This window comes from Lutra lutra, chromosome 4 (assembly GCF_902655055.1).
Source record: "Lutra lutra chromosome 4, mLutLut1.2, whole genome shotgun sequence".
Classification (NCBI taxonomy): Eukaryota; Metazoa; Chordata; class Mammalia; order Carnivora; family Mustelidae; genus Lutra; species Lutra lutra.
The window spans coordinates 180993113-181007651 of NC_062281.1; the positions used below are offsets into that span (position 1 = coordinate 180993113).

Below are 14539 nucleotides of genomic sequence, written 5' to 3' on the forward strand. Positions count from 1 at the left end.
TGCTTACTACGTGGCAAGGGTTTAATTATGAAGTTTTTATTTCAAAGAGTTTACAGTTTAGTGAGTGGAAAACATTGAACCGTAACTGGGACGTCATCTTATTGTTTCATAATTGTCCTGCTTGCACTGGGGAAATCTTGGAGAGCAAATGAATTTCGTGGTAATAAAATGGACAGAAGTTAGGAATCCACGCTTGAGTCCGAACTGGATTGCTGTTGCCTCTGGGGCCGTGTTCCTGCGCTTCTTTCTGTCTGGACCTCCTTCCTATTAGCACTCCCTGTCTTCCATACATAACACCTCTTTCTATTCCAGGTTAATTCTTCCTAGTGCTGCAGATGGTGATGGTGGTTTGTTTTTTTAATTCCTCCAAGACTCCTTTAGTGACCCAACACTGGAACAACTTGTGTTCTTCAAGCTTGTTTCTACTTATTACACTCAACTATAATTGCTTTTGTATATATCTGTCTCTTCAAGCTATAATTCTCTTTTTTAAAAAAGTGTTTTTTGTTTTTTGGGGTTTTTTTTTAAGTAACCTCTACACCCAACGTGGGGTCGAACTCAAGAGTCACATGCTTTCCTGGCTGAACCACCCAGGCACCCCTTCAAACTGTAATTTTGCAAAAAATTATCCCATTTACATGAACTTCAAGAACTGGTAAAACTAATCTCTAGTGATAGAATCCCCAATCAGTGATCACTTGGGATGAGAGTGAGGGCTGACTGCAAAACAGGAGGGAATTTGCTGGGGTTGATGGAATTTTTTTTTTTTTTTATCTTGATTAGGTGGTGTACATGTTAGTCAAAATTCACTGTACTGTACACGTAAAATATTTTCATATTTTTACTTTATGCCAATTTTACGTCAATTAAGTTGAAATTTTTTTATACTAGGCAAAAAGGAAAAAGGAGACAATTAAGTCCAGGAAATCTAGAAGCTGTGCAAGAAAAAAAATGTAATCATAGTCAACATATGGCTCAGCTATGAACTACACTGACATAGCCATAATAACATAAAGATTAATATTGTTTTAACCAAATTGATAGAATTATACTGAGAGGATGGGGGAAAGAGAAGGTGTGTGGAGGAGAGGAATGAGAGGGGTTTACAGAATCAGAGATGAAATGGGAATGGGGGAGATTCTGCATGGGAGCTAAATTCTCATCTTCCATCATAAAAAGATAATATATAACATCAAAATTGAAAAATCAAGAGCTAACAGTACAAGCATACAATTTAGATATATCAAGATAAATACCAGAAGAAACAGTTAAAAAGCTGGAATGAGTTGTCTGGGTCATATAACTTGAGGATGGAAAGGGACAGAGAGAGAGCAAAGATTGTTTGTTTCAAACCCTGTAGATCTGATTGTGCATTTAACAATTTGATAAAACTTAAAATTAGATTTTTAAAATATGTATATCTTTTAATCCAGCAATTCCACTTTCCAGAGGATATTCTAGGAAACTATTTAAGTGTGTGTACAAAGATTTAACTTTAGTACTGTTAACCTCAAATTATAAATAATAGCAATAAAGAAGAATTAACTTAAAGGCCCAACAATGGCCACTAATTGAATATATTAGAATATCATAGCCATTAAAATTGACACTTCAACATGAAGAACTCTCATACAAAATAGTGAGCATATGTCAAAGATTTATTTAACTCATTATTGAGAGAACCAGTAAGATGACAATGCTGCTTCAAAGGAAAACATGAAAATCTGATATATAGTCGCTAGTCAGTGGAAAACAATGCTGGAATAAAATTGCAAAGTTAAATAAGAAACAAATGGTTTCAATGTCTTCCAAGGACATAAAACTGTAGAGTTTGAGGTTATCTTTTCTATCAGACACAACTCATTTGCCTCTATTTCCAAAAACAACAACAACAAATCATTTGCAACTTAACCCATTTTAAAATTTTTGTGGTAAAAGACAACATAATATAAAATTTATCACCTTAACCATTTTTAAGTGTATAGTTCACTGCAGTTAATTACATTCTCATGGTTGTACAATCTCCAGAACTCTCATCTTATAAAAGTCTGTGCCCATTAAACCATGACTCATCATTTCTCCCTGCCTCCTAGCTCCTGGCAAACACCATGCTACTTTCTGTCTCTATAACTTTAACTACTCTGGGTATCTCAAGTAGGTGGAGTCAGATGACTTTTGTGTTTTTGTGACTGGCTGCTTTCACTGAGCATAATCGCCTCAAAGTTAACCCATGTTGTAGCATATGTCAGAATTTCCTTCTTTTTTTTTTTTAAGATTTTATGTATTTATTTGACAGAGAGGGAGAGATCACAAGTAGGCAGAGAGGCAGGCAGAGAGAGAAGGGGAAGCAAGCTCCCCGCTGAGCCGAGAGCCCTATTCGGGGCTTGATCCCAAGACTCTGGGATCATGACCTGAGCCGAAGGCAGAGGCTTCACCCACTGAGCCACCCAGGCGCTCTTCCTCTTTTTTTTTTTTTTTTTTTAATGTTAGTTCATGTCTTTTTTCAACCCGTACACAATTACGTGTACTCTGGTCTGTCGAAGCAGTAGGTCAGACAACATTTGCTACAATAACATCTGTTAAAGTGCTAGCCATAAGAACACCAGCGTCACATTCATTTGAAGGGCACACCCAGCAAAGGTGACGGTTGTAGCCCTTCTCATTTACCTCAGAGATAGTATTTCAGGATGGCTGGCTTAATCTTCTTTCTCTTATGCTTATTCTTCTTGGGCGTGGTCTAAGACTTCTGTGTTTTTTTTGTCCCACCACAAAGTCTCAACACAATATGAAGAGTGGACTCCTTTCGAACATCGTAGTCAGACATAGTATGTCCACCTTCCAGGTGCTTCCCAGTGAGAACCAGCCTCTGCTGATCGGGAAGAATTCCTTCCTTCACCTGGTTCTCGGCCTTTTTCTTTTCTTTCTTTTTTTTTTTTTATTTGACAGACAGATCACAAGTAGGCAGAGAGGCAGGCAGAGAGAGAGGGAGAGGGAAGCAGGCTCCCTGCTGAGCAGAGAGCCCGATGTGGGACTAGATCCCAGGATCCTGAGATCATGACCTGAGCCGAAGGCAGAGGCTTTAACCACTGAGCCACCCAGGCGCCCCTCGGCCTTTGTCTTTTCTATTGTATTTGAGGGTTCAGCCTCGAGAGTGATGGTCTTTCCCATAAGGGTTTTCATGAAAATCTGCATCTAGGCAGTAGTTCTACGTTGGACGGTAGATGGGAGAAGAGAACATGGCAACACCCCTCAGGGTTTTCTGAATTTCCTTCCTTTTTAAGGATGAACAATTTCATTGTCTGTGCACACACATTTTGTTTACCCATTCATCTGTTGTTGGATTTTGGGGTTGCTTCTACCTTCTAGCTATTGCGAACAATGCTGTTATGAACATGGGTGTGCAAATAGCTCTTTAAGATCCAGCTTTTGGGGTGCCTGGGTGGCTCAGTGGGTTAGGCCTCTGCCTTTGGCTCAGGTCATGATCCCAGGGTCTTGGGATTAAGCCCCATATTGGACTCTCTGCTCAGCAGAGAGACTACATCTCCCTCTCCCTCACCACCCCCACCCCCACTTGTGCTCACTCTGTCAAATAAAATGTAAAATCTTAAAAAAAAAAAGAAAAGAAAAGAAAAGAAAAAGATCCAGCTTTCAATTATTTTAGATCTATATCCCGAAGTGTAATTGCTAGAGCGACTTATCCAACTTTTACAAAGGTAACATCTGACTTCACAGAGTCAGGACTCTATCCAATATTAAACAGTACTGTCAAAGTTACCTTCCCCTAAAGCATCAGAGGACCAACAGGTAGACCAACTGAACAATATTCTAATATGACTGCGTAGACAAGCTTGGAGTAATCTCTTCGTCTTATTTCCAGATCTTGGGTAGTTTTTCTTCACAGTCTCCCTCACAATGAGGGTAAGGGCTCTGTGCTGCCGACCATTTTATTCCCAGGGGCGAGGCCCAGAAGTACTGTTGAATAAATGAGGTATCACTCTAGCCGACATCACCTGGCTGTTATGAGGACATCATGAGATGTTGCTTACAAACTGCCTGTCAAAGTCTGGCACATAGTGGCTGCTTAAGACAAAGGAGTAGTTAATATTATTGTTACGCGGCAGCAGGGCGGCTGGTTATGACTCAGAGGAGGGGGCAGCCACAGCTCCTGTCATGGAGGGCAACTGTCCTAGAGGGGTCACCAAGGCAGGGTCTTGGGGCCTGGGTGCCTCCAAGCCATAATGCTGGGGGAAATAATGTCTCTTTTTAGGTATCTCCATGGGATACTTGCTTCCTCGGGCACCGTAGGAGCACTGGTGGCTTGGCTGATAGGCTATAAGCCAGCCTTGTTTGGCTTCCTATTCCTTCTGCTGTTGCTTAGCAACTGGCTGGTCAAGCATGAACTCAAGCCCACTCCCCCAGAGCCCCCAAAGGTGAGCAAAAGGGGCCTTAGCTTCAGCTAAGGATGATGGGATATTTACAGCTAGACTGGGGGGATGGGGGACAGGGAAGATGTCAGGATAATGGGGGCAGGACTGAAATATCCACAGCTCTGGGTCTAAGCCCCTGTTCTACAACTCCCACTTGGGGGATGGAGGACAAAGCACTTTTTTTACAAGGCATCAGTTGCCTGGGCTGTGAAACAGAGACCATCCCTAGATGAAAAGCAAAACAAAACAAAGAACTGGTGGTTGCGGGGGGGGGGGGGTAGGTGGGAAACGAATGAAATATGTAAAGGGGGTTAAGAGTACACTTATCTTGATGAGCACTGAAAAATGTATTTATACAGTCATAGAATCACCATGTTGTATACCCGAGTATACAACAATTAGTATACTCTGTATACTAGTCATACTTCAATAGAAAGAAAGAGAAAAAAACTTGTTAAAAAAATGGGGGACCATCCCAGACTCTCCTACTTCATGTCTGACGTCAACATGGTTTGGCAACAGTAACCATTACTTTAAAGTGGAAAAATTTTAAATGGATGAACTAAAGATACCGGTGGAACATAGATGCATCTTTAGAATGGCTTAAGGAAGACCGTGGAAATGTACACAGATTGCTACACCTTTTATGGAAAGTTAAAAAAGTACATGAGACCATACACCGCCTTGTCTGTGGATGCCTGTGCATAGGGAAAATATATTAAGGTTGGATTTCTCCACCTCTGGGCGTTTGATATTTTGAGTGAGATAATTCTTGATTGTGAGGGCCTGTCCTGTGGATTGTACCATGTTTAGTGACATCCTTAGCTTCTACCCACAGATGCTAAGAGCACCTCCCGGCCCCCCTATTGTGACAACCAACAATGTCAGACATTGCCAAATGTCCAGTGGGGGAGGCAAAAGAGCCTCCCACTGAGAACCACTATTGTAAAGAAATATATGGGAAAAATAACTTCTGAGTTTGGGATTGCCATTGAGATGAGGTTCAGAGAGAGAGGGAACTCTATGAGAAGGACCCACAGGGGACTCCAGTTACATTTGTCATATTTTATTTCTCATACTGGTATGGGAATGTGGGTATTTGCTGTAATATTCACCTTTTTTTGCATGTCTGAAATTAATTTTTTTAAAGATTTTTTATTTTTATTTATTTGACAGAGAGAGAGATCACAAGTAGGCAGAGAGGCAGGCAGAGAGGGTGGGGGAAGCAGGCTTCCCGCCGAGCAGAGAGCCCCACGAGGGACTTGATCCCAGGACCCCGAGACCATGACCCGAGCTGAAGGCAGAGGCTTCACCCACTGAGCCACCCAGGCGCCCCTGAAATTAATTTTTTTAAGATTTTTATTTATTTATTTGACACAGAGAGAGAGATAGCACACAAGCAGGGGTAGCAGCAGGCAGAGGGGGAGGGAGAAGCAGGCTCCCTGCTGAGCAGGGAGCCCGATGTGGGACTCGATCCCAGGACGACCTGAGCTGAAGGCAGATGCTTAACTAACTGAGCCACCCAAGTGCCCCTGCATGCCTGAAATATTTAAAATGGTTTTAACGATGAGGAACTTGTAGCTTACTCCAAAAAGGAAAAAAAAATTAAGTATTATTAATGGCATAGAGAAAGATGAGGATTACAGAGATCAGAGAGTGTCCTGAGACCACAGGAAAAGTTGGCAGGTGGTGATTTTTATGAGGCCTGACAACAGTCTCAGGCACACTGGGAGAAACACACTCTCCAGGAGACAGCTATATCTTGGTTAAGTGCTTTCTGTCCCCTGTGGGTACAGATGAGCAGGCCATTTCATTTATTCCTAGGAACCAAAGGCAAGTATGGGTCCTAGGAGTTCAGGGGCTCCCAAACTGAGAAGAGGACCTTTCCTCACTGGACCCCAACTCTGTCACCCACAAGATGTGGCAAAGATGCTCTCCTTGAAGGCTGCTTGTGTGGACTGATTAACGGGCTGTTTGTAAATCACTATTAACCAACCTTTCCTTTTTTGGGGTATGGGGAGTCTAGGAAGAGGCAGAGAAACCAAAGCCTCCTGAAGTCAAACCCAATAGCCACGTCTTGAACACGAAAGAAGTCGAGAGATTGCATGCCTGCTTTGCCCTCCAGGACAAGGTCCTTGAACGGCTTATGTTCAGTGAAATGAAGCTGAAGGTCTTAGAAAATCAGATGTTCATCGTATGGAATAGAATGAGTCATCACAAGAGGTCAAGCCGGCAGCGGACTTTCCCCATGAGGAAACACAGAGTAAGGAGACATGACTCAGTTTTCTCCATCATCTCTGACTGCACTTCAAATTCCCCCTAAAGAGGTCAGACAGACTGGGGTGGGCTGGCCTCTTCGGATGTTACCTTTACTCAGTAAAACCCAGTCAGAGACTATTGAATTTTCTTAGTAAATCACACTGGAGAGCAGGATTGGAGGCTGAAAGTCCAATAGCCTTTGGGAGAGAAAGCCGTCCTCACTCAGTCAGCTGTGTTACGCTCTAAGAACAACCTGAGGGGGCTCCAGAACCCGGCTCCTCCTCTCTTTCGGCTGACCCCATTAACCTAGTCCAGGGCCCTGTCCCTGTTCACCTTGAGTCTTATAATGGCCTCTCCTGGGCTGCCGCAGCTCCCAGTCTTCCCCTTCCCCTCTGCTCAGAGGCCAGAGCCAAGCTCTGCCAAGTGGGCAAATTCACTGCCTGTTCTTGAGCCTACACCTGCTGTGGTTGACAGAAGAAAGGCCACACTCCTTACCGTGGTGTTCAGACCCTCCATGATCTGACCCCTTTTCCAGGCTTGCCCCCCATCCCCTTACTCTCCGTCATGTGCTTTATACCTTGTGCTGGAATATCTTAAACTTCAGTCATTGGGTACCCCCTTTGTGATTTTTGCCGGAGCCACGAACCACCTGAATGTTTAACTCAATATCGTCCCTTTAAATGGACTCGTTTCCTTAAATAAATGCACCTGTGAAAGAAAAGTCATAATAAACATAACTAACTGTACATTAGAAAGCTGTATCGTTTGGCTAAAATAGAACATAACTGTCAAAAAAAAAAAAAAAAGAAGCAGCAGACAGTGAAGACAGAACCATGTTACTAAAGTTCCAACCAGAGCTTGGTTGCCCACTGGAAAAGTCTGAGCCTGGGAATTTGGGGTTAAAAAGAGAGATTAGTTTAAAAAAAAAGAGAGAGAGAGAGAGAGAGATTAGTAACTATTAGTGTTGGAGAGATATGTTAGCACCAAGCTAAGACTTTTCTCCATAAGGAGAACTAGAAGGAAATCACTACCTCACCATGGGATCCGGTGTGGCTTAGTGCCTTGTTGGGGCCCCACCTAAAAGCATCTCTAATCAAACCAGATGGCTGGTCATCCCCCAAACCCATCCACATCTTTGCTTGCATGATTTCTTCCCCTGGAATTCCTTATCGTCCCCCCTCCTTTTGTAAAAAAGATTTTATTTATTTGACAGAGAGACACAGCAAGAGAGGGAACACAAGCAGGGGGAGTGGGAGATGGAGAAGCAGGCTTCCCGCTGAGCAGGGAGCTTGATGTGGGGCTTGGTCCCAGGATCCTGAAAACCCCGAGACCATGACCTGAGCCAAAGGCAGACGCCCAACCAACTGAGCCCCCCAGGCACCCCTGTCTTCCCCTTTCAACTATTAAACTTCTTTAATAGTTCCTAAACTACACCTCCGGAGAGCTTCCCTAACCCAGCTGGGAATAGTGTCTGTCCTTGGTGAGCTCCCAGCATTTTATCTTCAGTTTGGCAGTAGAAAGTATCACGATCTGCTGGGATTTGATTTGCACACATTTCTAGATTCCCTCCCCATCCTCCAACTAGATTATAAACTCTCTGGGGGCAAGGACGGCATCTTGTTCCTCTGTCTACTGCCCCCCACAGGACCCAACACTGGTACTGGTATACAGTCAGTCAGTGCTTCCTAAATAGCATCTCTGATGGCTGATCACAGTCTTACGGGTTTTCTGTGCCCTCCTTTTATGATGACTCTCCTATAACCTATTTTTTTTTAAGAGCACGATATCTGGAGCCTCACAGCCTGGCTTTAAGTCCCACCTCTATCCACTCCCGGCTGTGTGCTCTCAGACAATTCTAATTGTTCATTCTCGCTGTACCTCAGTTTGCTCAACTGTCAAATGGGGAGAGTAGCACTATCACCCTCCTTGTGTGTTGTGAGGGTTTGGTGAGTTACCACACGCCCTCAGGCCTGTCTTCCCATGACCTCCCTACCTAAAACCACAAGCCTCCCTTGTGGGTCAGTTACCTTCTCCTTGTCTCTCTCCAAGTCCACTCTCCACTCTGGGGTTGCGTCAGGCTGCTTTAGGGCTGGCTGGGTTCCTTCACAGAGGGTCACTCCTCTCAGGGAGTCTCTCTCAACAGGACCTTCTTCTTCCAGGTTCCCTTTGGAGCTGGGGGGAGGTGCATTCCCCCGAGTTTTCCAGTCCAGGGGGACTGCACTCTTCTTTAGATGCTTCTCACACCTTTGTCAACAATCCCTTTCACGTAGCTTCGTGGGCCATTGCTAAGGTCTTGCTGTATGGCCAGGTCATTGGACCACCTAGAAGTGGACCATCAGGAGCATCTCTGCTGTGGAAACAGATAAAGCAATTTGGCCACAAAGTCCAAAGGTAGGTGATATGTGAACGAGCTCACAGTAAAACACTGGACACTAAATCCTTCCCTGGACCTACCAATAACAAAACCATCATGGAGGTCCGAGGTGCCCAGTGAAGATCCACTTGACCCATGAAGCACTCGTACTCACACAGTATGACTCACTTGCAAGAAATGCTGGCCTGTGGCTCAAGGTCTATCTCAAGAACTTGGGCATCTGACCAGTTCATAATAGCCAAATTGGTGGCAGTGGATTCTGACGGCCATAGACCTGATTTAGGATATGGGGTGGCTATTCTCTTCACCCAGATGGATTCCTAAGGTTCTGATGAGCACCTTTGTCATATGCTAAGTGTAAGGTTTTATAGGAGAAATAAACACGACACCAGGCGAGGTAGGCACAAGGCAAGATTTATTAAAGGTGCTCTCCGGCGAAGTTTCAGGGCTCAGGAGAAGGGGAGCCAGGAAAGTCGTGCAGGGAGGAGGTGGGCACCCTCAACTCTGGTTCCTCAACTCTGGAAAGGGGAGTGGGGGATAGTCGCACTGGGAGGGAGTTGGTGGGGGATCTTTTATCGGGCCAAGGCAGGGCATGGGCTCACATCCATATATGGTAGGGTATTTGGTGATCGGAGGGTATGGGGTGGGGGGTTCTGTTACTTCTGTTCCCTGCATAGGTATCGGGTTACCTATGGTGATGTGACCTGGGCATACATCCTTTTGGCAGGAGAGTCAAGGGTTAAGGAAAGGGGGGGGAGGGGGCTTGGAAGATGGCTGGCCGGGTGGTCATTTCTATTGTTCCTCCATGGACCCAACACTAAGATTTCCCGATATGACACAATCTGACAATGGAACTCTGTTTATAGCTGCTGCCGCCCAGTTGTGGGCCCTGTCAATACGGAATTCTCTTGCTCTTCCACACTTGCCCCCTGCAGATGGTGGGTACAAGGGAGATTTGGTATGGCTTGTTCAAGGTGCCATTAGATCAGCACTCCCTCATCTTCTGTGGGCAGCTAGGAAAGGGAAGGGTACACCTGACGTGTCAGGCAGAATGCTGACTTCTGGGTTCCTGTGGAGAGCAGGGCTCTGGAAAGGACAAATGATCTGGCTCATCCCAGGCTCATGACAGCCCACAGGTGATGATCCGTCAGAAACATACGCCAGAGATCTGAGGAAACAGACCAGGGTGGAGGGCTAAATAAATTTGCCTTCTTTTCCAGAGTGGGCCAGGCAACACTGAAGGGCCTCTAGCAGCTGCTCAGGCCAGAGCCCACGGCGTGAACCTATCACAGTGCTGAACATACCACCACACTGACCAACCCCCCACCCTGCACCATCCCCAGCTATAGGAGACTTACCAGTGACTCACTCTCTGACAATGGCAAGGACATTGTTCCTAGTTGGCCACAGCCACCAACAGCTGTGTCTTGGGCCTCCACAACCATGTTTCCATCCCTCGCTCAGAGGGATGGATAGTTCCTCGCATCTGGTATGGACTGCACAGCCATCGTGGGCTTTGTACCATCACTCCAGGCTCTTCCTTCCCCCTCCGGTGTCTCCCCACCCCCCCATGGCCAACAACAGCTGGAAATCCTCTTAGGACCCCAGCCGATTTCTAACCCCATTGTTTGTTACACTCTTACTGAGCTCCATCCCTAGTGGGCAGGCTTATGTTGATGAGCCCTAGGTCAGGGGATGGACCTTGGAAAAATCTGGATTGTATGGGAAGACCCTGGGGGCTCATCCAGGTTCCAGCAATGAGATGACAGCAGGTGGGCTCCAGGTGGGGGCTGCCTTCCCCAAAGCAGAAACCACTGCACAAGGTCTCCCCTTCCCTCAGGGCCTTCAGGGACCTCAGTCCCATAAGCAATTTCCCTGGTTCAGACCAGCTTTTCTTTACTTGCAAGGCTGACCTCACTAGGTCCATACAGTAGAGTAGTGTGGCAGGGGTGGGGGTTGGGGGGGTGTTGGGGTGGGGTGGTGGAATCTTCTGGAGCACATGCCAGGATGTTTCCATCTATGCCCTGACCCTTGACCCTCTCTGCATAAGATGATGAGAGACTGCATAATGCATCAGCACCTCATTAGCTGCCGACCCGCCGCATCTGGGTCCCCTGGTAAAGCCCAATTCGCACCCACGATGCATGACTTCGTGGTCTTTGCCTCCATCCCACACTCACAGCTCCTCGACCTTGGGGCTCAGGGCTCAGACCCTCCTTCACTTCATTTCACTCCCTGGTGATGGCTTTAAATATTCTCTATTTTCTAATGTCAGTGATTTTCTAAATTATATCTTTGATACGGACCTCTAAGTTCCAGATTCAGATGGCCCATTGCCTACTTCTGTACTTTCACTCGGCTCAGAATTAATGACAGTCCTGAACACTGTCCCTTTGCCCCAGACCCCTCCCACACACAGGCTTCCCCCTTCTGGTGGCTTAGGCCAAAACCTCTGGTGCCCTTCCTGAGTCTTCTTCTCTCCTGTTTGGCTTTAATTCACCAGCAAGTCCTATGGGGTCCAACTTCGAAGCATATCAAGAGTCTGGGACTCTAGGAGCCTCCATGGCTGCTTCTGAACAGAGCCCTGGCCTCCCCGCCCCTACCCTGGCCCTCCACACACAAGCCTGAGTGGTCCTTTAAAAATGTGAGTTAGGTCCTGCCACTCCTTTGCTCCGCACCCTGCAAGGGCTCCCATATCACTCAGAGTGAGAACCAACGCCCTTCCCACAGCCCACGAGGTTTCCCATGACCCGGTCGCCCATTATCTTCCCCACCTGGCTGACTGCCTTGCCCCCAGGCTGCTCCAGACTCCCATCTCCTTGCTTTTTCCTTTGGCACACTGGGCACATTCTCGCCCTCCAAGAAGCCTTTGCATTGGATGTTCCCCCCAACCAGGGACTCCTCCTCCCCTGGCCATATACCCAACTCCCTTACCTCCTTTGGGTGGTTTGCTGGGTCTTTCTTTCTCAGGAAGGCCATCCTGACCTCCCACTGTAACCCTAGAACCCCCACCTCCAGCTCTGCTTACTTTGCATAGCCTGCAACACGGTCTAACGTGCTACTTACTTGCTCGGCTGCTTCTGCTAGAATGGAAGTTCTACAAGGTCCGGGACCTGTCTTGTTCACGGAGATAGTTCAAGCACCTGGAACAGTGTCCAGCACTTAGTAGGTGCTGAACAACTACATGCTGGGTTGCCTAGCTTGCTCAGTCGGAAGAGCCTGTAACGCTTGGTCTTGGGTCATGAGTTCAAGCCCCATGTGGGGTGTATAGATTACTTACATATATAAATTTTAAAAATACACATGTGTTGACAATGAGTGGTTGTTGCTACCTCTGCCTTGCCCTATGTCCACCCCCAGATCCGAGCGTAAGATCTGGCAAATGGTAGATCCTTGGTAAGTGTTTGTTGGGTGACTCAGTGGAAAAGTGAGTGAACAGGGGTGCCTGGATGGCTCAGTGGGTTAAAGCCTCTGCCTTTGGCTCAGGTCATGATCTCAGGGTCCTGGGATCACGCCCCCCATTGGGCTCTCTGCTCAGCAGGGAGCCTGCTTCCCTTCCTCTCTCTCTGCCTGCCTCTCTGCCTACTTTGATCTCTGTCATATAAATAAATAAAATAAAAAAAAAAGAAAGAAAAGTGAGCGGACAGATGGCTCAATTAATCAATACGAGCCTGAACAGGGAAAAATGCTAAGTATCTTCCCAGATCCTCTGGGAAAGATACTTTCCTTTTTCAAGTTTAGTTTGTCCTTGACATCTTTTCGGCCCCTTTCTCCATTCCAAACAATCCTGATGCTGAGGGTAGGTACAGTCATTTTCTCTCTCTGGGGATGTTCTGGAGTGGATTTGGGATTTGGGACAAGAGAGCAACCTCAAAACAATCTGGGCAGCAAGCCACGGGGACCTCCGGAGAGAGTTTCAGGACGGGGACAGACAGAGGAAGCCAGCAAGAGTCCCTCAAGCCCACAGTCCACTTGAACTCAGGAGCCCCTTCTCCCCCTCTGTGTTACAAGTCCTGCTCCTAGTTCTAAAAACCCGAGCATGGTCTTCAGAGAAGAGACATGAGGAAACACCTCCAGGAAGTGTTGGGACAACTGGAGCGAGTTCTGAAACTAGAGGGAGAATGATGGAGAGAAGAGGGTGGAAAGGATGGGAAGGGGAAAGTGGGCAGAACAGGGATGAAGAAAGGGGAAGAGACCAGCGGCAGGGGCATGAGCGGGGAGCACTGGGAGGAGACGTAATGGGACGTTGGTCATTACAGGGGCTCACATGTGCTTAGCTAGTGCAATCCGCACGCTCACCCTAATGGGGCAGGCTCTATTTTATTGTTCTCTTTACCGATCAACACACGGGGGTCCAACAGAAGCCCAAGAAATCCAACCAAGGGCACGTAGTCAGTGGTGGAGCTGGGATTCGAACCCCCGCAGTCTGACTCAAGGGTTGAATTTTGATTCTTTCGAAAAGCAGTGGACAGGCATGGAAGGTTATTTAAGTAAAGGACGGATATGATGTCTCCTGTATAAAGAGGACAACGACTCCTCCCTCTGGGGGCTGCTGTGGGGATTATCTTTGCTCACGCACAGAAAGCCCTGGACAAACGCCTAGAGGAAGGGAAGCGGTCCTGGGCCCAAGGGTTCTACATACAGGCCTCTGCTGCCACCATGTGGCCACTTTGCTGTATGACATGCTGTGGATTCTCCCTGGCTTAACTTCAGAAGGGGCAAAACTGGGCTGGGTTGATGACAGGAGGCTGCTTTGAGGAGGGTGAAGCTCTGGAAGCAGCTGGTGTCCTGGGGGTGAGGGTCTTTGTCAGTAGAGGTGTGGTACCCTGATGTGGACTGATGTGAGTGTTCGGCCCCGGTATGGAGACAAACCAGAGTGAGATGTGGCCCTCACCCTTGAGGGGGTGGGAGACAACATGGGAGTCGTCCCCAGTATTCAGGAAACAGTGTTGGCACACAATCTGTGACCCAGCAGCAGGCTGCCCGGCAAAGACTGACCAAGTGGCCGGGTACAGAAGACATGGGTTCCCGCCCCGCCGCTGTTCCTAAGCTTGCTATGTGAGTCTGGGAAGTCACCTCCTCTCTCAGAGCTGGTTTCACCAGCCCTACAATGTGGAGTTGGGGCAAAACCACTGAGCCTTCTTCTTGTTCTAATTTAGTAAGTCTCTATTCTGGGCCAGCCCGGATTTTTGGTCACAGGGGATGCAGACTGAGATCCAGAAGGCCTGCCTCCACCCCTTCACAAAGGGGACCCTAAGCATCAACAAAGTGGGGAGAATCGTTCCAGTCCTGTCAACCACGGGGTGGCTGGGAGACAACTGTGGGACCCTACTGAGATAAGGGTATGGAAGCTGGTGCGATCCACAAACTGTAGAGGAGACATGCTCCTCAAAATGTGGTCCACGGCCCAGCCTCAACCTCACCTGGGAGCTGGTTAGAGGTGCAAAATCTTGTGTTCTGCTCCGACCCCTGACTCAGA

The 14539-nt window shown here is 47.1% G+C and overlaps 1 protein-coding gene and 1 pseudogene across 1 annotated transcript; one reads left to right on the forward strand and one right to left on the reverse strand.

The window, feature by feature from the left end:
• Window positions 1-2518: 2518 nt before the first annotated feature.
• Window positions 2519-9296, reverse strand: LOC125097421 (ubiquitin-40S ribosomal protein S27a-like; annotated as a pseudogene).
• Window positions 4095-7401, forward strand: TEX46 (testis expressed 46). The gene is made up of 2 exons (XM_047723722.1): window positions 4095-4430; window positions 6454-7401. The coding sequence occupies exons 1-2, from the start codon at window positions 4239-4241 to the stop codon at window positions 6748-6750; spliced, it is 489 nt and encodes a 162-aa protein (XP_047579678.1). The 5' UTR covers window positions 4095-4238; the 3' UTR covers window positions 6751-7401.
• Window positions 9297-14539: the final 5243 nt, after the last annotated feature.

Coding starts and splice junctions, on each gene's coding strand:
- TEX46 (XM_047723722.1), top strand. CDS start 4,239: ATGCTGGGGGAAATAATGTCTCTTTTTAGGTATCTCCATGGGATACTT. Junction 4,431..6,453: donor CTCCCCCAGAGCCCCCAAAG/GTGAGCAAAAGG, acceptor TGGGGAGTCTAG/GAAGAGGCAGAGAAACCAAA.